At 50.0% G+C, this 18,277-nt stretch overlaps 1 protein-coding gene across 1 annotated transcript; it reads right to left on the bottom strand.

The window, feature by feature from the left end:
- Positions 1 to 2,793: 2,793 nt before the first annotated feature.
- Positions 2,794 to 13,939, bottom strand: CHRNA9 (cholinergic receptor nicotinic alpha 9 subunit). Its single transcript, XM_062213528.1, has 5 exons — positions 13,876 to 13,939; positions 13,478 to 13,623; positions 12,411 to 12,565; positions 6,908 to 7,440; positions 2,794 to 3,335 (listed from the first exon to the last, which is right to left on the bottom strand). Exons 1-5 carry the CDS (start codon positions 13,937 to 13,939, stop codon positions 2,794 to 2,796), a joined length of 1,440 nt encoding a protein of 479 aa, XP_062069512.1.
- Positions 13,940 to 18,277: the final 4,338 nt, after the last annotated feature.

The following is an 18,277-nucleotide window of genomic DNA, read 5'->3' on the forward strand; positions in this document are numbered from 1 at the left end:
ATGCATTCCCCCATAGGCGCTGTCCCCTAGACTCAGGCAGCCACGCACTGGCAGGCTGCACACGGCTAACAGCACACGGCCCCTTGCGTTTCTCTACAACCTGCCCACGCCTTTGTAGTTAATCCTTCTGTAAATCGTTCTCGAATTATTCTCATTGGAGCACACCATCTGTGTCCTACCTGAGCCCCGTAAGATCCAGGGAGGAAACTTGGCCGAGAACAGTACAGGGGTAGACATACACAAAGCCAAGGGAGGTCTCGTCATGGGGTTTTACTTTTTAAAGGTTGGAGAGGCTTAGATGTATTGACAGGCTAGTGAAGTTTTAACAGCAGGTCCTATTTCAAAGGTGTAATCGGAGAGCAGGAAGAAACAGGCAGAGAGCCGCCCTGCTAACCCCTGAGCGGGTGACATTGCAAGTGGCCTTCCCACTGTTGCTTCACATGCCCTAGAACTTGTGTTTCCAGTTTGCCCACGGTTGCATTGGCAAGCGCTGGTCTGAGCCCCGAGCTGACCTGACGGAGGAGCAGACACAGAGGCTACAGAAGGAGAAAGAGCAAAGGTCAAGACCTCACAAACCCAGTCACACCTCAGTGCACCCTGGCGATAAACAGGGCAGTTGGTGTTTTTTTAAACTTTGCAAGGCTCTGCTTGAATGAACGGCCCTGCGCACCTTGCATCTTGACTCCGCCTCTCCTGTGTAGGTCAAGGATTGGATGGAGCTGCTCAGGCTTTCTCTATCTCAAGACAGCCCTGTCTGTCCTTGGGCCTGAGTTCTGCCGACAGCCTGGCACTTTCCCCAAGGCTAACCCTGGATAACTCCTCCTGGTTCTCAGATTTCTCTTCCCCACCACGTCTGTCCGCAGCAGGCTGAGCGCTCCACCTGCCCCAGCACCTTGATGCTTACCTGCTCCACTCCCATCCCAAAGCAGCCCCCACTGCTACGATTCCCGGAGCTGAAGTCCGCTCAGAAAGGCTCCTACATTTCCTTGCGAGCTTTTTGCTTTTGCTTGTTTTTACCTCTGTGTCTTTCACCCGAGTTTTATTGTCGAACAGGTGCTCCTCAACTAATGGGGCTACAAGCTGACAAAGCCACTGCCAAATGAGAATGTTGCAAGTGAGAAATGAACTTCTGAAGGTCCCTCGTGTTTGGGGTCTAGAATACACAGGACCAGGTGACGGGCTGGAGACGGGGTGAGGGAGAGCGTGGTGTTGAGAATGATAAAGAGAATGGGTGAAGACTAAGGGAGGCCTGGGTTTGGGAGGAAAGGATTCTGTGTGTGGCATCCTGAGTTGGAAATGCTGATAGGGACCTCCTGGTTGAGATATCTGGTAAGTAGCTGGATATGCCTTTGGAAGTTTGGTAATAATGGAAAGCTAAAAAGATTTTTTTCAAATAGATTTTACACTGAGATTAATTGTTGAAGTCTTTATCAAATAATTTCAGTAGGGTAAGACATGATGCTACAAGCTGAGAAACTCAATTGACTAAAAAACACATTCCTGGGTGGCTGTTTAGCCTAGTGGTTAAGGCACCACTTGGGACACCACAACCCCTATTGTAGTGTTTGAGTTTGAGATCCTGCTCCACCTCCACTTCCAGCTTCCTGCTAATGCACACCCTAGGAGGCAGGTGATGGTTCAAGTGGTTGGGTCCTTGCTACCCATGTGGGGACCTAAATTAGGTTCCTGGCTCCTGGCTTTGGGTTGGTCCAACCCCGGCCATTACAGGTATTTGAGGAGTGAACTAGGCGATGGGAGGTCTCCTAGACTCAGCCTCCCTCTCCCTCTCCCTCTCCCTCTCCCGCTGCCTCTGCCTCTGCCTCTCCCTCTCCCTCTCCCTCCCTCTCTCCTGGAAAAATTACTAAACAGAATATAAAAGAAAACACATATTCCTTGGCAGAAGTCTAGCAGTTTGCAACCATCGTTGAAGCTTGGACTTTGTTGTACTATTATTTCCTCACTCACGTGCCTGCTTCCCCAAGTGTACTGAGAAGGTCCATCAGATTATTCTTTTACTCCTGTGTAATATGGTTGTTCTCTTTTTAATCCCCTGTGTGTAGGTGGTCACTAGCCAACCAATAACTGTTGAATGGATGATCCAGTGAAAGGAAGAGCTGTAACAGAATCCAACAAATTACTATACAAATGCAGGTTGTGAAAGCATTCCTATCTTATACAATATATGAGTATTACTCCCTTGGTGAAAATCCTGAGGTTCCCCAATGTTTCTCACATAAAGTTCACATTTTTTAATATGGCTCAGTTGAACCTTGTGTGCTTAATCGAACCTGACAGGTTGCTACAATATTGATTTGAAGATAAAAATAAAAACCATAGGGGCTGGCACTGTGGCACAGTGGGCTAAGCCTCCACCTGCAGTATTGGCATCTTATATGGGCACCAGTTCGAGTCCCACATGCTCCACTTCTGATCCACCTCTCTGTTATGGCCTGGGAAAGCAGTAGAGAATGGCCCAAGTGCTTGGGCCCCTGCACTCGCATGGGAGACCTGGAGGAGGCTCCTGGCTTTGGATTGCTGCACCTCTGACCACTGCGGCCATTTGGGGAGTGAACCAGAGAATAGAAAACTTCTCTCTCTCTCTCTCTCTCTCTCTCTGTTTGCCTCTGCCTCTGCCTCTCTGTAACTGTGCCTTTCAAATAAATAAATCTTTAAAAAGCAAAACCATAGACAACCTAACCCCTGAATTATACATGAGCAAAAATCTGGCTTAGCATATCATTGGAGTAAGTCACAGGGAAGTTTATTATTATGTCCTCAGATGTCAAATGCCCGCTAATCTGCTCTTGCTATGATTAAAATAGTCATCACAAACACCATAATGAAAAAAATCCACATGAAAAACCGGTCTATGACTTTCGCAACCTTCTTCCACTCGCTGCCCTTGGAGTTGGTGGCCTTGTGGTCTTTGAGACACTTGGCGATGTACTCAATGTTCCTCGTTAGCGCTCTGTACCGTGCACAGTAACCATCGGCGTCCGGTGGGCTCTCAGCCTGGCCCCCAAGGTCATTCTTTAAGAGTTTGTTCATTTCCTTCTTTCTGGAAAGGGTTTTGTTCCCGGGTGTCTGCAGGTTAGACTCTGGGAGCTTGCTGTAGACCTTGGGGAGGTGGCCCCGCTCCTTGTCCTGGTGCGGGCTGAGGCAGCTCTCACCCACATCATAGACGAACAAGATCCTGGACATGTACTTCAGGATGACCACCCTGGCCCAGGGAGGCACCGGCCGGGCCTCTGCCCCGCAGAAGTGGATATTCATCACCATGATGGTCAAGGCGGTGGAGGCCGTGATCAAGGCCATCGTGGCGATGTAGTACTTGCCTGGAGTTAAAATAACAACATTACCACTTGGCTTTAAAGGCACCCTCACAGCTTTTCCAAGAAAGTAGTGCACCCTGGCCATCACTTGCATAGACTTTTAAATCAGACTTTCTGAGTTACACCCCCAAGTCTTGTGACTTGGAGCAAGATACACGATCCTGCCAAGCCTCGGCTTCCTGCTCTGTAGAATGGGTGTGACAGTCGTATCTGACTCACAGGAATATGGTGAGATGGTTCATTTAAAGTGATCTGCACTGTCCCTGGCTCCAGGTCAAAAGGTTTGTAAATGTTTGCTGAGATCATGATGTGAAACAGCTTTCCATTCTCAACAAACAGATAATGAACTTGACCAGTTGTCAGAATTGTCTTCGGACCTCATTAATATGAAAGCCAATTACAGTTGGGTAAGAAGGGAGACACTGTGTCTCTATTAGTCCTTAAAAGGTGGATGTATAAAGCAAATGCTCATGAAAGGGCTTATTAAGGGAGGAAACCACAAAGATAAGGACACAAATTTATGAAGTGCCGAACAAAAAACCAGCAAGATGAACAAAATCAAAGCAAGCTTTTCAAAAGAGTAATAAAACTGCTAAGGCTTTGATAAGGCCACTCAGAGTAGAAGGTGAGAGCGGAGGGACAGACAGGAAAGCAGGGGGAAGCAAAAGAATAGATATTTAGACATAAAAAGATAATGTTATATTGCTGTAGGATACTCTATTTGACAATTTAGATGAAATTTCCAGGGAAGTATGTGAAAAGGAGCACAAGAAGACAGAACACTTGAATAGAAATAGGAATCAATAAAATACTTCTCCTTTCGTCCCCAAAAAGATTCCATGCCCAAAAGAATTTATAGATGGGTTTTACAGATAATTCATATCCAACACAAGTTGTTCCAGAAACAGAAAAAAAAAAGGGAAAACTGTCTTGTTCATTTTATGAAGTCAATTTAACCTTGACTCCCAAAGTGACAAGAAATGAAATATTAAGACCATTTCATAAACAGACATATTTGAGAAAGTCCTTTGAGAACACTAGTTTACAAAACCCAATGGTGTCTTAGAATGATGCTCTCTCATGGTAAAGAAGAGTTTATCTGGGAATACAAATAGGCCCAACATCAGACAACCTACTGATGTAATTCACCACAGTAGTGGATGAAAAAGAAAATCCACAGGACCGTCTTAACAGATGAAGATAATGGGCGCGCCCTGTGCAGATCTGTGTGTACCCTGCCTACGAAGATAAATTTCCTATTTTCTTAGAACAAGCAGTGCCTGCAGAACTCCTGGGAGGCATCTCTCTGCAGCAACTGTGCCGGCTTGCTCTCGAGCGTCCCTGCTAAGGAGCAGTGAGGGACCTGCCGGTGAGTTTGCCTCATACACAGTTACGATTCGATGTCATCCCTGTCAATCATTTTTTTTGCCTCTGGAGAGGTAATAAAAATGCTGATATATTTCCTTAGTGTATGTGTGTGTGTGTGTGTGTTTTGTTAGGAGAGACACCAAAAAGGAAGAAATCACAGAAACCATCACAGTAATGGCTGAATCTTGGGTAACTGGATTTACATAGCGAGTAAAAGGACAGTATGACATCCCATTGCTGTTGGGGTCTAAGTCTCTTGGTCTTCTGAAAGTTCTCATTACTTTAAAGAACAGGAAAAACATTAGGTCTAGCTTCTGACCCTGGTTAGTGTCTATCACAATAACAAGTCATTGAGACAGAGGGGTTGGATCTGAGGGCTACCCTGGGCAGCAGGAAGGATCCTTGGCATATCCGAGGGGCATCCTTGGCGACAGGGAAGTAAGAGAGAGGAGTAGCCTTGGGCTACACTCCACCCTTTGTGTTATTGCAGATTTTTGAAATTGTGGTTACTTTAGAATCACCTCAGATCCCCAGATCTTGGCCAAAAGCACTAAATCACTAAATCAAACTCTTTGGATGTAGGAATCGACATCTTTCTAAGCTCTCCCTCTGCTATTACACCCTGGAGGCTGAGGGTTATTCTGCTAAGAGTAGACGCCAAGGCTCCAAAAGCCAGCTCGTGTTTCTAGCAATGGAGCCCCTCTCCCCAAGAAGAAAGGCCGGCGATCATGTTGACCCCGTATTTACGGCCGGCCAGGATCTGTGCCAGGCAATGACAGGGAGGCCCCAAGTACATGGACTTCACAGCAGACAAAGCTCAGACTGAGCAACTGGTAGGGCCGAGGAAGCTGGGAGGAAACCAGTGTTCCAATCAGGCCTCTTGGACTCCAAAGCCAGAGCCTTAACTCGCAAGTCAGTGGTTTTCAGTTTTGGCACAAAAAGTACATCAGGGGCACCCAGGAGGCTTGTTAAAACCAGTGGACACTGGGGCTGGCTCTGTGGCATAGTGGGTAAAGCTGCTGCCTGCAGCACCAACATTCCATATGGGCAACAGTTTGAGATCTGGCTGCTCCATTTGCGATCCAGCTCTCTGCTACAGCCTGGGAAAGCAGTGGAAGATGACCCAAGTGCTTGAGCCCCTGCTCTCATGTGGAAGACCCAGAAGAAGCTCCTGGCTCCTAGCTTTGGATCAGCCCAGCCCTAGCTGCTGTGGCCATGTGGGGAGTGAACCAGCAGATTGGAAGATCTCTCTCTCTCTCTCTCTCTACCTCTGCCTCTCTGTAACTCTGCCTTTCAAATAAATAAATAAATCTTAAAACAAAAATTTTAAAAATGATGGACAGGCCTCATCTCCAGAGCTTCTAACTCGGTGGGGCTACAGAAGGCTCTGGGAATAAGCAATTGCAAGAGTTATCCAGTAAGGCTGAAGGTGTGAGACTGGGGCCCACCACTTTAGGAGAAAGAAGGGTTGGAGCCTGAGCAGGAGGGAGGCTTGGTGGGAAGTATCACTATGTTACTAAATCTGTACATACGAAATACATGAAACTTGTATAAATTAATTTTTTAAAAAAAGACCACTGCTCTAAACTATTGCATCTCCTTGCTCTTTTGTATAAACCCAGTGACTGTAAGACCAGTGTTGATTCCCACAGCCATATCTATACTCTGAGATGGCTACTGCACACACAAGTGAATTATGGGACAACCTATACTGAGTTGGAAGTTGGTCCAACTTTACAAGTTTAAAAACACCTCTCTCTCTATATATATATATGTGTGTGTGTGTGTGTGTGTGTATTTGTTTGTTTTTAATTTTTAAGGGAGATGGGCATTTAGCCTAGCAGTTAAGACACCCATGCACCATATTGGAGCACCGGGGTTTGACTGCCAACTCCACGCCTCACTCCAGCTTCCTGCTAATGAAGACCCGCCCCAGGGAAGGCAGTAGTGATGGATCAAGTAATTGGGTCCCTGCCACCCACGTGGGAAACTTGGATTGAGTTCCCAGTTCCTGGCTTTGGCCCAGGCCACACCTGGCTGTTACAGGCACTCGGAGGAGTAAGCCAATAAATGGGAGTGCTCCGGCTCTGTGTGTGTGTGTGCATCTGTCTGTCTCCTCCTCTCAAATAAACACTTAAATAAATAAATGCCCACTCGACTCCAGTCACTACCACGCTAGGTGTCGCGTGTAAGACATTTAAACTCACCGATGAGGGGAACATTTTCTGAGGCCGGCATGATCTCGGCCACCATCAACTGGAATACAGTCATGGCCAGCAGGATGGTCACTCCCAGGGAGACCTTCTCCCCGGAGGCTGCTGGGAGATAAAAACTCAAGGGCGCCAGGAAAGAAATGAGGACGCAGGGGATGAGGAGGTTGACGATGTAGAAGGAGGACCTCCTCTTCAGCAGGAGGGTGAATGTCACATCCGGGTAAGGCTCGGAGCAGCAGCCGTAGGAGATGACGTTCTTCACGGCGGGCATGCCGTGTACCTCCCATTCCACGTCCTCGATGAAGTCCGAGAGGTCCCCGCTGTCCAGGGCGTGGAACAGGTCCACCTGGTTGCCGTTGTAGGTCCAGGAGCCGAAGGTCAGGTTGCACTGCTGGTTGTCGAAGGGGAAGTAGGTGACGTCCACCACGCAGGAGCTCTTGGTGATGGCGGGCGAATCCCAGGTGATGAGCCCGTCGTAGCGGAGGACCACGTTGGTGTTCACGGGCTCCGAAGACTCGTCGTCGGCCCTGCAGGTCGGACAAGGGGAGTAGGGAGTGGGGAGGGCTCGCCCGCTTCCCCACCCGCCTAGGACTTCCCCCCATGGGCACCCAGCACTTGAGCATCTGCCGCTGGACCACCACTTTCCCCACTGCTGTGGCCTGAGGGCTTCAGATCAGCTCCTCCATCTTTTTTTTTTTTTTTTAATTTATTTACTTGAAAGTCAGAGTTATGGGGGGGGGGGGGGAGAGAGAGAGAGAGAGAGAGAGAGTCTTTCATCCACTGGTTCACTCCCTAGTTAGCCGCAACAGCTAGAGCTGTGCCAATCCAAAGCCAGGAGCCAGGAGCTTCTTCCAGGTCTCCCATGTGGGTGCAGGGGCCCAAGGACTTGGGCCATCTTCTGCTGCTTTCCCAGGCCATAGCAGAGAGCTGGATCGGAAGAGGAGCAGCTGGGACTCGAACCGGCACCCATATGGGATGCCGGCACTACAGATGGCAGCTTTACCACAGTGCCAGCCCCCTCCTCCATCTTGGGGCTGCTGCTGTGGCACCACTTGTGATGCTAGAATCCCATATCAGAGCCACTCTGCTTCCCACCAGCTCCCTGCCAACGTGCCTGGGATGGCAGTGGAAAATGACCCCAGTCCCTGGGCCCCTGCACCCATGGGCAAGACCCAGATGGAGTTGCAGGCTCTTGGCTTCAGCCTTGCCTAGACATGGCTGTCGTGGTGATTTGTGGAAGACACCCCCCCACCACCACCACACACTGTGTAGGTTCTTCCTGGAGGAGCTCTACAAGGGCCGGAGAAGGCTTCGGTCCTCTCCAGCCCTGACCTCCTTTCCAGTCTGACGATTTGCCTTTGTGATCTCCCCATTGGCCAGCTCCCTGGTAGTTCCTTTGGTCCCCCAAACGGAACAGCGAACAGAATCTCTTTCTCCACATCTGTTCCTCTCCCCACCCCCTCCACCTCCAGCCTCATCTGAGAGTCCTGCCATCTCCTCCCTCACCTCCTATAGCTAAGGTTAGCTATGAAAGATCACCTGAACAAAGCCTTAATACAACAGGGCGCCCAATTCCTCACTAGGTCTAAAAATCAGATTAAAACTGTCCATTAAAATCCATAACTCTCTGCTACTAACTTGAAATGTCTGTGGTTTACTCTTCTACCAATCTGACGACGTCGGGCATCCTCAGAGCCTCTGTTTCTAAGCACTGTGCTAACCACACACTCACTCATACCGAACACCCACAGCAGCACTGAGAGCCCCGTTCCTCTACTCCTTCCCGAGTCACCAAGAGTTCCTGTCTACTTCATGTATCACGCTGCTGAAGAGCTCACTGTCTCGTGGGGAAAGTTGTGGCTGAAGTCATATGAGGGAATTTGTCCTTGGCTGAGTAGAACTTATCTTCTGTCTAGCTTCTTCCCATTGTCTCTGGCTGTGTCCCCTGGAGCATTTTCTCTGGTTGTCTATGGTAGCCATGAGGTCTTTCTAAGGCCTTCTCGCTTCCAAACCAAGCATCAGCAGATTCAGCTGTTCTTCCCATGAAGCAGCTTCCAGGCCCACCGCCTCCCTGGTCCCTCTCTGACGAGTCCGGCACTGTGGACTCAGGTACACATAGTGGATCTACAGGCGAAGCATCCTGCTCACAACAGGCTGACTCACCTACCCCATGCCAACCCACACACACACCACTACCACCACCACCATCACTACCTCCATCACCATCCCACACACACACCACCACCACCACCACCACCTCCACCCCCCCTACACACCACCACCTCCACCCCCCCTACACACCACCACCACCACCCCCTACACACCACCACCACTACCACCCCCCACACACACTGCCACCACCGTTACCACCGCCGCCACCACCACAGCTTGTGGCCCCCAGTGTTCTCAGGCAATGTCTGAGAAGCAGTGATGCTGTCTCTGGCATCAGGAGCTTCTGTAGGGCCAGGGATTCAGCTAGAAGGACCAGGGTCAGGCAACAGCTGGGACTCCTGACCCCGGGCCTATAAAGCCCTTCTATTCTCATGTCGCTTGGTTAAAGGAACGCGATTGCCATGCAGCCACAGCCCCATTTAGAGCCTCTCCAAATAGCAGAACAGTGAGACGTTTCACTGAGAAGGAGAGGGCAAGGGGAGCAGAAAATCGGAAATAGAAACACCGTGACTGAGGGCAGGAAAGCCTGGAGGCCACCAGAGCAGCAGAATGAGGCTGGTTAATCTGCGCGGCGAGAAGGCTCTGTGTGAGAAAGAGGCATGGAGCAGAGCTCACGCGGCAGCTGGAGGCCAGTGAGCCAGGAGCCGGGGCCAGGGGAGGGAGGACAACTGACCAGAGCTGGAGGGGGTTGTGAGAGTTCCTGAGCACGAGACTGGCACCTTTAACAAGGGGGCCCTGGGCTCGGCTCGGCTTAGGTTACCACCCGAGTCTGCGAATACGCACTGCAGCAAGAACTGGCCACTGCCCCAGACAGCGAAAGCAGGAAGGGGAACTGGGTTCCACCCAGAAAGAACTGTGAGAACTTCTGGAAGGTTGTCGGAGATCGCCCATTCTTCTGTACTCTGCGGGAGGGTGGTAAGAACGGTGTGGCTTATTTTCTTGCTGTGTGTGTGTGTGTGTGTGTGAGAGAGAGAGAGAGAGAGAGAGAGAGAGGTGAAATGAAGTCCCCATACTTGTATGTCATTTCACGTTGGAAAGACTATGGAAACTTCCTTTGGCCACTCAAAATCGGGAGCGGACAGGAGGCTCAGGGCCGAAGTTCCAGGAGGCTCAGGGCTATGGATGAACTCTCTGAATAAGGAGTGACACTGAAATCCAGGCTGCCACTCAGCAGTGTCACTTCTAGAAAGGAAATTCGTGCCCACTAGGAGGCTGTTCGGGGAGCCCCCTGAGCTGCCCCCCATTCATATGGTTCCGACCACAGAAGGATTTTCCCAACTCATGGAAACTTCTGTGGAGATGCTCCCTAGACGACAGGCAGAGAAACTGAGCTTGAACCACGACAGAGAGAGCTGGCTCCTCCTCCAAGTGTAGCCCGGGGACCAGAGGCACCGTCATGTGGAGCTTACAGAAGACCAGAACAGCAGGCAGAATCTGCGTTTGAGCAAGATCCCTGCTGATTCATGTGACGTTACAGCTTGGGAAACACAATCCTTGGTTACCCATCGACAGACGCTCCTTGCTCCGAGACCAGGAGAGGGCTGGCTGGAGTGCCCTGATGGAACGCATGCTCCACTCCACACAAAGTCCAAGGCTCATTGTTACCGAATGTGATCTTGGACAGTGAGCACCCCCGTTTCGGGGTTGAATTGCATCCCCGGAAAATTCATATGCTGAACTCCACCCCCTGCCCCCCACCACCTCGGAGGGTGACCTTATTTGAGACTAGGATCATTGCAGATACAGGTAATTAAGATACAATGAATTTTTGCTGGAGTAGAGTGAACCTAATCCAATATCATTGATGTCCTTATAAATTGATGTCCTTATGGCCGGCACCGTGGCTCAACAGGCTAATCCTCCGCCTTGCAGCGCCGGCACACCAGGTTCTAGTTCCGGCTGGGGCGCCAGATTCTATCCCGGTTGCCCCTCTTCCAGGCCAGCTCTCTGCTGTGGCCAGGGAGTGCAGTGGAGGATGGCCCAAGTCCTTGGGCCCTGCACCTGCATGGGAGACCAGGAGAAGCACCTGGCTCCAAGCTTCGGATCAGCGTGGTGCGCCAGCTGCAGTGGCCATTGGAGGGTGAACCAACGACAAAAAGGAAGACCTTTCTCTCTGTCTCTCTCTATCCACTCTGCCTGTCAAAAAAAAAAAAATTGATGTCCTTATAAATTGATGTCCTTATACAAGGGGAAGTCTGAACACAGGAAGACACAGAGAGAATCCCACAAGGATATGAAAGGCAGAGATCACAGTGGTACTTCCATAGCTCCAGAAATGCCAGCAAACCGCCAGGAGCTGGGGCAGGCACAGAACACGGTTCCCTCACAGTCCCCAACACTGGCAATGCTTCCTCACGTTACTCCTGCCTCCAGAGCAGAGACACAACACACCGCTGTTGCTTCAGGGGCGGGCATCTGGTGTAGTGAAGACGGTTGTTGGAAACCCCACAGCCCATATCAGAGAGCCTGGGTTTGAGCACCTGCTCTACTTCTGATCCCAGCTTCCTGCAAGTGTGCACCCTGGGAGGCAGCAGCGGTGGCTCAGTGGTTGGGTCCCTGTCACTCACAGGGGACACCTGGATTGAGGTGCCAGCTCTTAGCTTCAGCCTGGGCCAGTCCCAGCTGTTGAGAGCATTTGGAGACAATGGATGGAAGATTTCCTCTCTGTCTCTCTGCCTTTCAAATATAATGAAAATAAGTAATAATCACGAAGTACAATTTCTGTTGATCACCCCATCTGTAGTACTTTGTTATGGCAGCCTAACAAACTAACTCACCTGAAAGGGGAGGGAGTAGACTGAATGTGGAGGTCTCCTAGCTGTAGGCTTTTATGTTATCCCAGCTTTTATAAACCTTCTTTCAAGCCCTATGAACATGGATTAATACTTAACTTCTGGGGCTGGCGCTGTGGCGCAGTAGGTTAATCCTCCGTCTGTGGTGGCAGCATCCTATATGGGCACTGGTTCTAGTCTCAGGTGCTCTTCTTTCCATCCAGCTCTCTGCTATGGCCTGGGATAGCACTAGAAGATGGCCCAAGTCCCTGGGCCCCTGCACCTGCGTGGGAGACCCGGAAGAAGCTCCTGGCTCCTGGCTTCAGATTGGCACAGCTCCAGCCGTTTGTGGCCATCTGGGGAGTGAACCAGTGGACGGAAGACCTTTCTCTCTGTCCTCCCCTCTCACTACTCTACCTCTCAAATAAATAAATAAAATCTTTAAAAAAATACTTAACTTCACATGTGTTTTAAATATTCCTTCTTCGCTGTGTTTAAATTTGCCAAATCAGCAAGTTCATGCCTGAGAAGCCACTGTTCCTATGTGCACTTACTTGTTGTACAGGACGATGTCGGGCCTCCACACCAGGTCACTGGGGATCCTGATGGAGTCCAGCCCATCATACTGGTCTCGGTCCCACGTGAGATACGCGTCATGCCAGATTTGACGAATCCATAAATAGGCCGTCAGGATTTGGTTCCTTTCATCCTGCACAACAAACCCAGATGTCGCTTTACCAGTAGTCCTCTCCACCAAGGGCCCCCATCTAGGAGACTTCCTCTTCATAACGGAAATGTTAAGAACACTTATCTATTTCCAGGGAATCAGAGAGAGCTTTTTTATTTGATGCCCTTAATTGACTGCCAAGACCATATTGTTGCCTTCTTAATTTTGTGTTCAGGATGTAGGCAAGTGTTTAAGTCTTCAGAACTTTTCATGGATCAACCCTACAAATTTCTCTGAAAACTGGTCAACTAATGATACACTTGAATGAGAAAGTCAGGAAATAGCTAGCATGTACAGAAGAAAAGTCTTTCACGTTTCTTAACTTTGTATAATTAAACACATATAATCACTAAATAAGCTATGTCATTGTAAAATGCCAGCTTTCAGTTTTTAAAAATTGAGATTAAATTCATGAGACACGAAGTCCTTTATTTTAACTATTTTAGAGGCGTACAATTCAGCAGCCTCTAGCACATTTATAATTTAGTGTGACTAGCACCATCCCCCAACTCAAGGACATTTTAAGCACCCCAACAAGGTAACCCAGACCTGTTAAGAGGTCACTGACCATTCCCCTCCCCACCCCTGTCTCCTCTGTCCTCTGTAACCATTCTACTTTCCGCCCCTATACATCTTCTTGCTGGGAGCATCTCATATCAATGGACTCATACAACATGCAGCGCCACCTTTCTTTGGATTGAATACGACTGACCACGATCAGGTAACACTCAGTGACCTGAATTAACTTCGTAAAAGGCTTCTGCCCGTGGTGTTCCCCTCCCACCAGCTTGCACACAGAGCTGTCTGCTCTCCTTCCCTCTCTAGTCCCAGTCTAGATTCCCTTCAGAGAGCGCCAAGAAGCGCTCCCCAGAGCCCCCGCCACAGGCGACTCACCATGTCCTTAATCTGAGACAGTGTAATCTGCAGTGTGACATTCAGAACTTTATCCGTATCCTCCACCGGACGAAGAGCGTTGGAATAATCTTCAAAAAGGTCGTTAAACAACTTCTGAGCGTATTTTCCATCTGCTGTTTCCACAGCTGCTCAGAAAGAGGGGGTGTGGTCAACAAACAGAGCGTCTTTATACCCAGGCAAAGAACCTCAGAAGATGGCTCAACACCGGCCACCGCGGGTCAGTGGAGGAGCTGTCTTCCCGGCATGCTCCGCCCAGACCAGCACACATCCGTAAGAAGCAGGGAACCTTTCTGTGCACCGCCATCATCTGCTCTGTCTCCCCACCCCACCTCTCACCAAAGAAATGGCCAAGAGGGTTCCATGCCACCCTGTCTCACCTCTCAGTCTGGAAGCCACAAAGTAAACCCAGCACAAGGAGATGCAGGAGTGGAGCCGGTTCATCTTTGTCTCGAGCCTCTGTGAAGTCCCAGGCAGGCAGTGTGGTCATCTAGGTCCCTCTGTGAGTGGGAAGGAGCTGCCGGGGTCTCTGCGCCACACAGATGGAGAGCTCGGGCTTGCACTGCATGCTGGACAGAGGTCCTGAGACCCAGATGCCTGCCCTCCCTCCCTCCCCTCTGGGTAACTCGAGACCTGCAGCTCCAGTAGCTGAGCTGCCTGGAGCCCAGGGTAAGGTGGGACCAGCAGGGCAGCTGTGGGGGAGCCAGCCCAGCTGAGGGACCCTAGGTCATCCTCAGCAGGAACACCCAGACCAAAGAAAAGAAGGTAGGGGCAGGAGTTGGGAGTGGGGGGGTATCCCTGCCACCTGGAGACTCCGGCTACACAGAGTGGGAGAAAGCGGATTGCAGCTGAGGCCAGGGAAGTGCAACAGATCCAGAAAGACCTCGTGCACTTCCAGCAGCATCCGAAGGGAGCAAGAGAAACGGCTCCGAGAGCTCCAGAACAGAGGGGCATTGGGTCTCTTCTCCTCCTCTGCCTCGGGTCACTTCCCTGGTTGTCCCACTGGGCGTGGATCTTGCATAGCAAACACGTGGAAGTGGGTCTGTGGGGGGTGCTGTGTTGGGTGGGAGAGAACTCAGCCCGTAGAAAAGCAGCAACCAGGTGAACTGGATTTGGAGTTTGAGCGCCCAGGTCTGACTGCCAGCCCAAACCCTTGCTAGCCCGTTAATCTGGACCTGCTTCTGTGACCCTTCCTGAACTATAGACCAAAACATTCCCTCCTGCCCACAGCTACTGCTGTCCTGTACATGCATTGGAACACACCACAGCGATCTTAGCGACTGTCCTCTCTCATCAGCTTTGCCGGTCCAGAAATTCTGCTTTTACCAAACCACTCAGGATTTACCAGCTCCGAAAAAAAACCCAGCAAAATGGTCCACAGGCTAACCCAATCAGCATGAGGATGACTCACAGCCAGGATCAGTGACACTGCTGGAGAGCACAGGGCCTGCATTCGAAAGCCTTTATGTAATTCAGTCATTTCTCATCTGTGATCTAATTTTGCTCCCACAAAAGAACGTTGATTTCCAATTGCTAATGTAGTCTGGGAACTCGGGTCTGGCCCTCCCTGTGCCTTGGAAAACCAAATTAAGATAATTTGGTTGCCTGGAATCGGAGCCAGGAAATTGGAGAGCTCTTGCTCATCAGGTTACAGCCCTCTGATGAGTCACCCGGCCCTCTTCAGGAATAGATCGGCAGACTGGAACAAGACACTCGAGCCATCAGCTAAGTGTGGTTCTTAATTGCCTCTTCCCTGGTGTTGATTGTGAAGATGTTATTTTCCCCAGGCCGGGTCTGACTCACTCATCAAATGACACAGCTCCTGGTGCCCACGCTCAGACCTCCTTCAACAATTGCGCCGCTCTGCAGCCCCAGAGGCTGAAGGGATCTTTGAATCGGAGTCGAATGCCTGCTCCTGCAGCAAAGCAGCCCACTGAGGTCCGGGGCTGCAGCGTGGCCTGCCTCGTGCCGCGGCCGAACAGAAGACTGCCCCTGTCGGTCACTTATAAACATCCATTTATATATATATATATATATATATATATATATATATATATATATTTTAAATGGTGCAACTCTCAATGCTAATGCAGGCCAAAATAACCAAAGCTTTGGAGAGACATTTTGCCTTTTAGAGCAAAGATGTTGATGACCAGAAAGCAAACTCCTCTCTGGGTCACTCTATAAATAACGACCAGGTGGGGCCTGCTCACCTTCGGCCAATCACTGCCTCCCAGTCAGCTCCAAACCTTTCACCAAAAGAGACCCCGGGGGTTCCGCAGCTCCCAGGACATTACGTGGGAGGAGAAGTCAGTTGAACTCACTGTTTAGGGTTCAGATAGCCTTGGAGTGACCTCCTAAAATGTGCCCTTGCTCAATTATAATAAGCCTCAACTGTCCAGAAATGTTGCGCCTCCCAAGTTTATCACATTTCCTGATAGCGCCCAACAATCAGGACTGGTCATGGCTGTTGCCATATAAATTCAGCTTGAAGGAGCCACCAGCCACTTAAGTCTGCGAATGGCAGCCACCTCTCCTGGGCACTTGAATAGAGACTCTGGGTAGCATTTCGCCGTAGCTGTGTGACGTCATCACCCAAGGGACCCAGCGTTCGGGTAATTTCTGGAGAGCCCACTGGTCCTTTCACCATCTGCCCTTCTGAGAAGCATCAGTCCCTTGTCACGAGCTCACAGACAGGCGGCACTAAGGCCATGGCTGGGTGGCTGGCAGCCAAACCCTGCAGCCCAATCTTGAGACACCTGTCTGCTCTCAGAATGTGACATTAGGCACATTCTATAAGATCACATTATTTCTTAAGTACAATTTTCATCCCATAAGCCACACAGGCCTATTCTAGAAAAATGAGAAAATACAGAAAGGCGCAATGAAGAAGAAGAAAGGAATCCAGCCAGGCAGAGAGAGAGAGAGAGAGGCCGGGCTCACACAGTGGTCGTGTTTTACACACGCTCCCATAACTGCAGGGTCACCTGGTGTGAGAGCCGGGAAGACACAGGCTAGCTGCAGGCCGCAGGCACACGGGAGTACAGAGGATGCATCTGCTGGTTCCCTCCTTCGTCTTGCGGGTTTGGGTTGTATGATCTGCCCTTCCTTCCTACCCTCTCCACCCTCCAGGTCCCTGCTTCCCTCTTTGTGGTTGAAGCCGTTGTGGAGGACCTGCGCCCACTGGGGTCCAGCCTCGGGGAAATTCTTGGCTCCATTCCAGGAGGATGATGGCAGCACACACATTGCTCAGAAAAGAGCTCCTGTTTGGCAAAGAAACCCAGTGAATTATTTTGCTAAAAGACGCTCTCCCTAGCAGCTAAGGGGGTTGGAAGAATAAATACCTTCATTCTGTTACACGTCCATGTACAAAAATTGCAAAAAATCAGACGCCAGGTTTTGAAAGGGGTTTTTCCCTTTTGCAAATTCACACAGCATGGATCTTTGCCGCATTTCATGGAGTATAGAAGCAGAACCCATGAAGAGCTCTTAAAGGCCATCTAGCCGAGCTCACTCCGTTTACAGATGCAACCGCTGAGCCCCGGAGAGAAAAGGAACTTTCCCATAGAGGTGTGGTGATCCAGAGAGGGAGCCCTTTTGCCCTGGCTCTCTGCAAGCTGCCCCTCCACAGCACCAGGGCAGCGAGTGAGGAGGCTCAGAGGAAAGCACGCAGAGCGCAGAGCGTATCTTGAGGAACTTGGAAATGCTCCTCCACTCCGCCCAGGGCAGGTGGGCCCTCAGTCTGATCCACACGGGAAACCAGGAGCCAACCAGAGACCCTCAGCCTCCCCAGGAGCTTCAACTCTTGGCAGGAGAGGAGGGCTGTCCTGCTCATCAGAGCCACGCCGGCTGCTAGCCATGGTTTGTAACTGCCTGAAATTGCAGGAGATGTCCCAGGAGCCTCCGGGCCTGAGGATCTACTGTCCACACATCCTGGATGCACCGTGGGCATGAGCCTTGAGATATAAACACTCAGAGCTCCTTTAAAGGGGAGCTCTCCCAATTCCTTCGCCCTTTGGGATCAGGGTTGCAAGACCAGGCCAGAGGGGCTAGCACTGAGACAGCACTCCCCAGATATTTTGGGTTTTACTTCTCTTCTTCCTCAAGAAAAGCAATTTATTCCATCTTTTTCAAGGAAGTTTAACTGACACATAAAAAATATACATTATTGGATACTATGTGATGTTTTGATACATGTATATGTCGTGTAATGTCCAAATCACAGTAAACATATCTCCTAAAACATTATCTCTTTATGGCAAAAAACATTCAAAAATCCTTTGTTTTTTATTGTTATTAAAAATATCTGTATGGAGTGGGTACTGTGGTACAGTGGGTCATGTCACTGCTTGGGATGCCCACCTTCAATATCAGAATGCCAGTTCTGCTTTCAATCCAGCTTCCCAATGCATCCTGGGAGGCAGCAGACAATGGCTCAACTGCTTGGGATCCTGCTCCCCACAAGGGAGACCAGGATGGAGTTCCAGGTTGCTCGTTTTGGTCTGGCCCATCCCTGGTTTTTTGGGGCCTCTGGGGAGTGAACCATTGGATGGGAGAACATTCATTCTCTCTCTGTTTCTCTCTCTCTCCACATTTGAAATAGCTAAAAGTAAATGAACATTTGCATATACACACAGTGCACTATTGTATACTGCATTATCTCTAGTCACTGTTGTGCGAGGGAACTTCTTACTCCTATGTAACTGTAACTTAGCACCCGTTAACCCACCTTTCCTCATCCCTCCCTACTTCCTACTCTCCCCAGCCTCTGACAACCACCAC

This window comes from Lepus europaeus, chromosome 16 (assembly GCF_033115175.1).
Source record: "Lepus europaeus isolate LE1 chromosome 16, mLepTim1.pri, whole genome shotgun sequence".
NCBI classification, from domain to species: Eukaryota; Metazoa; Chordata; class Mammalia; order Lagomorpha; family Leporidae; genus Lepus; species Lepus europaeus.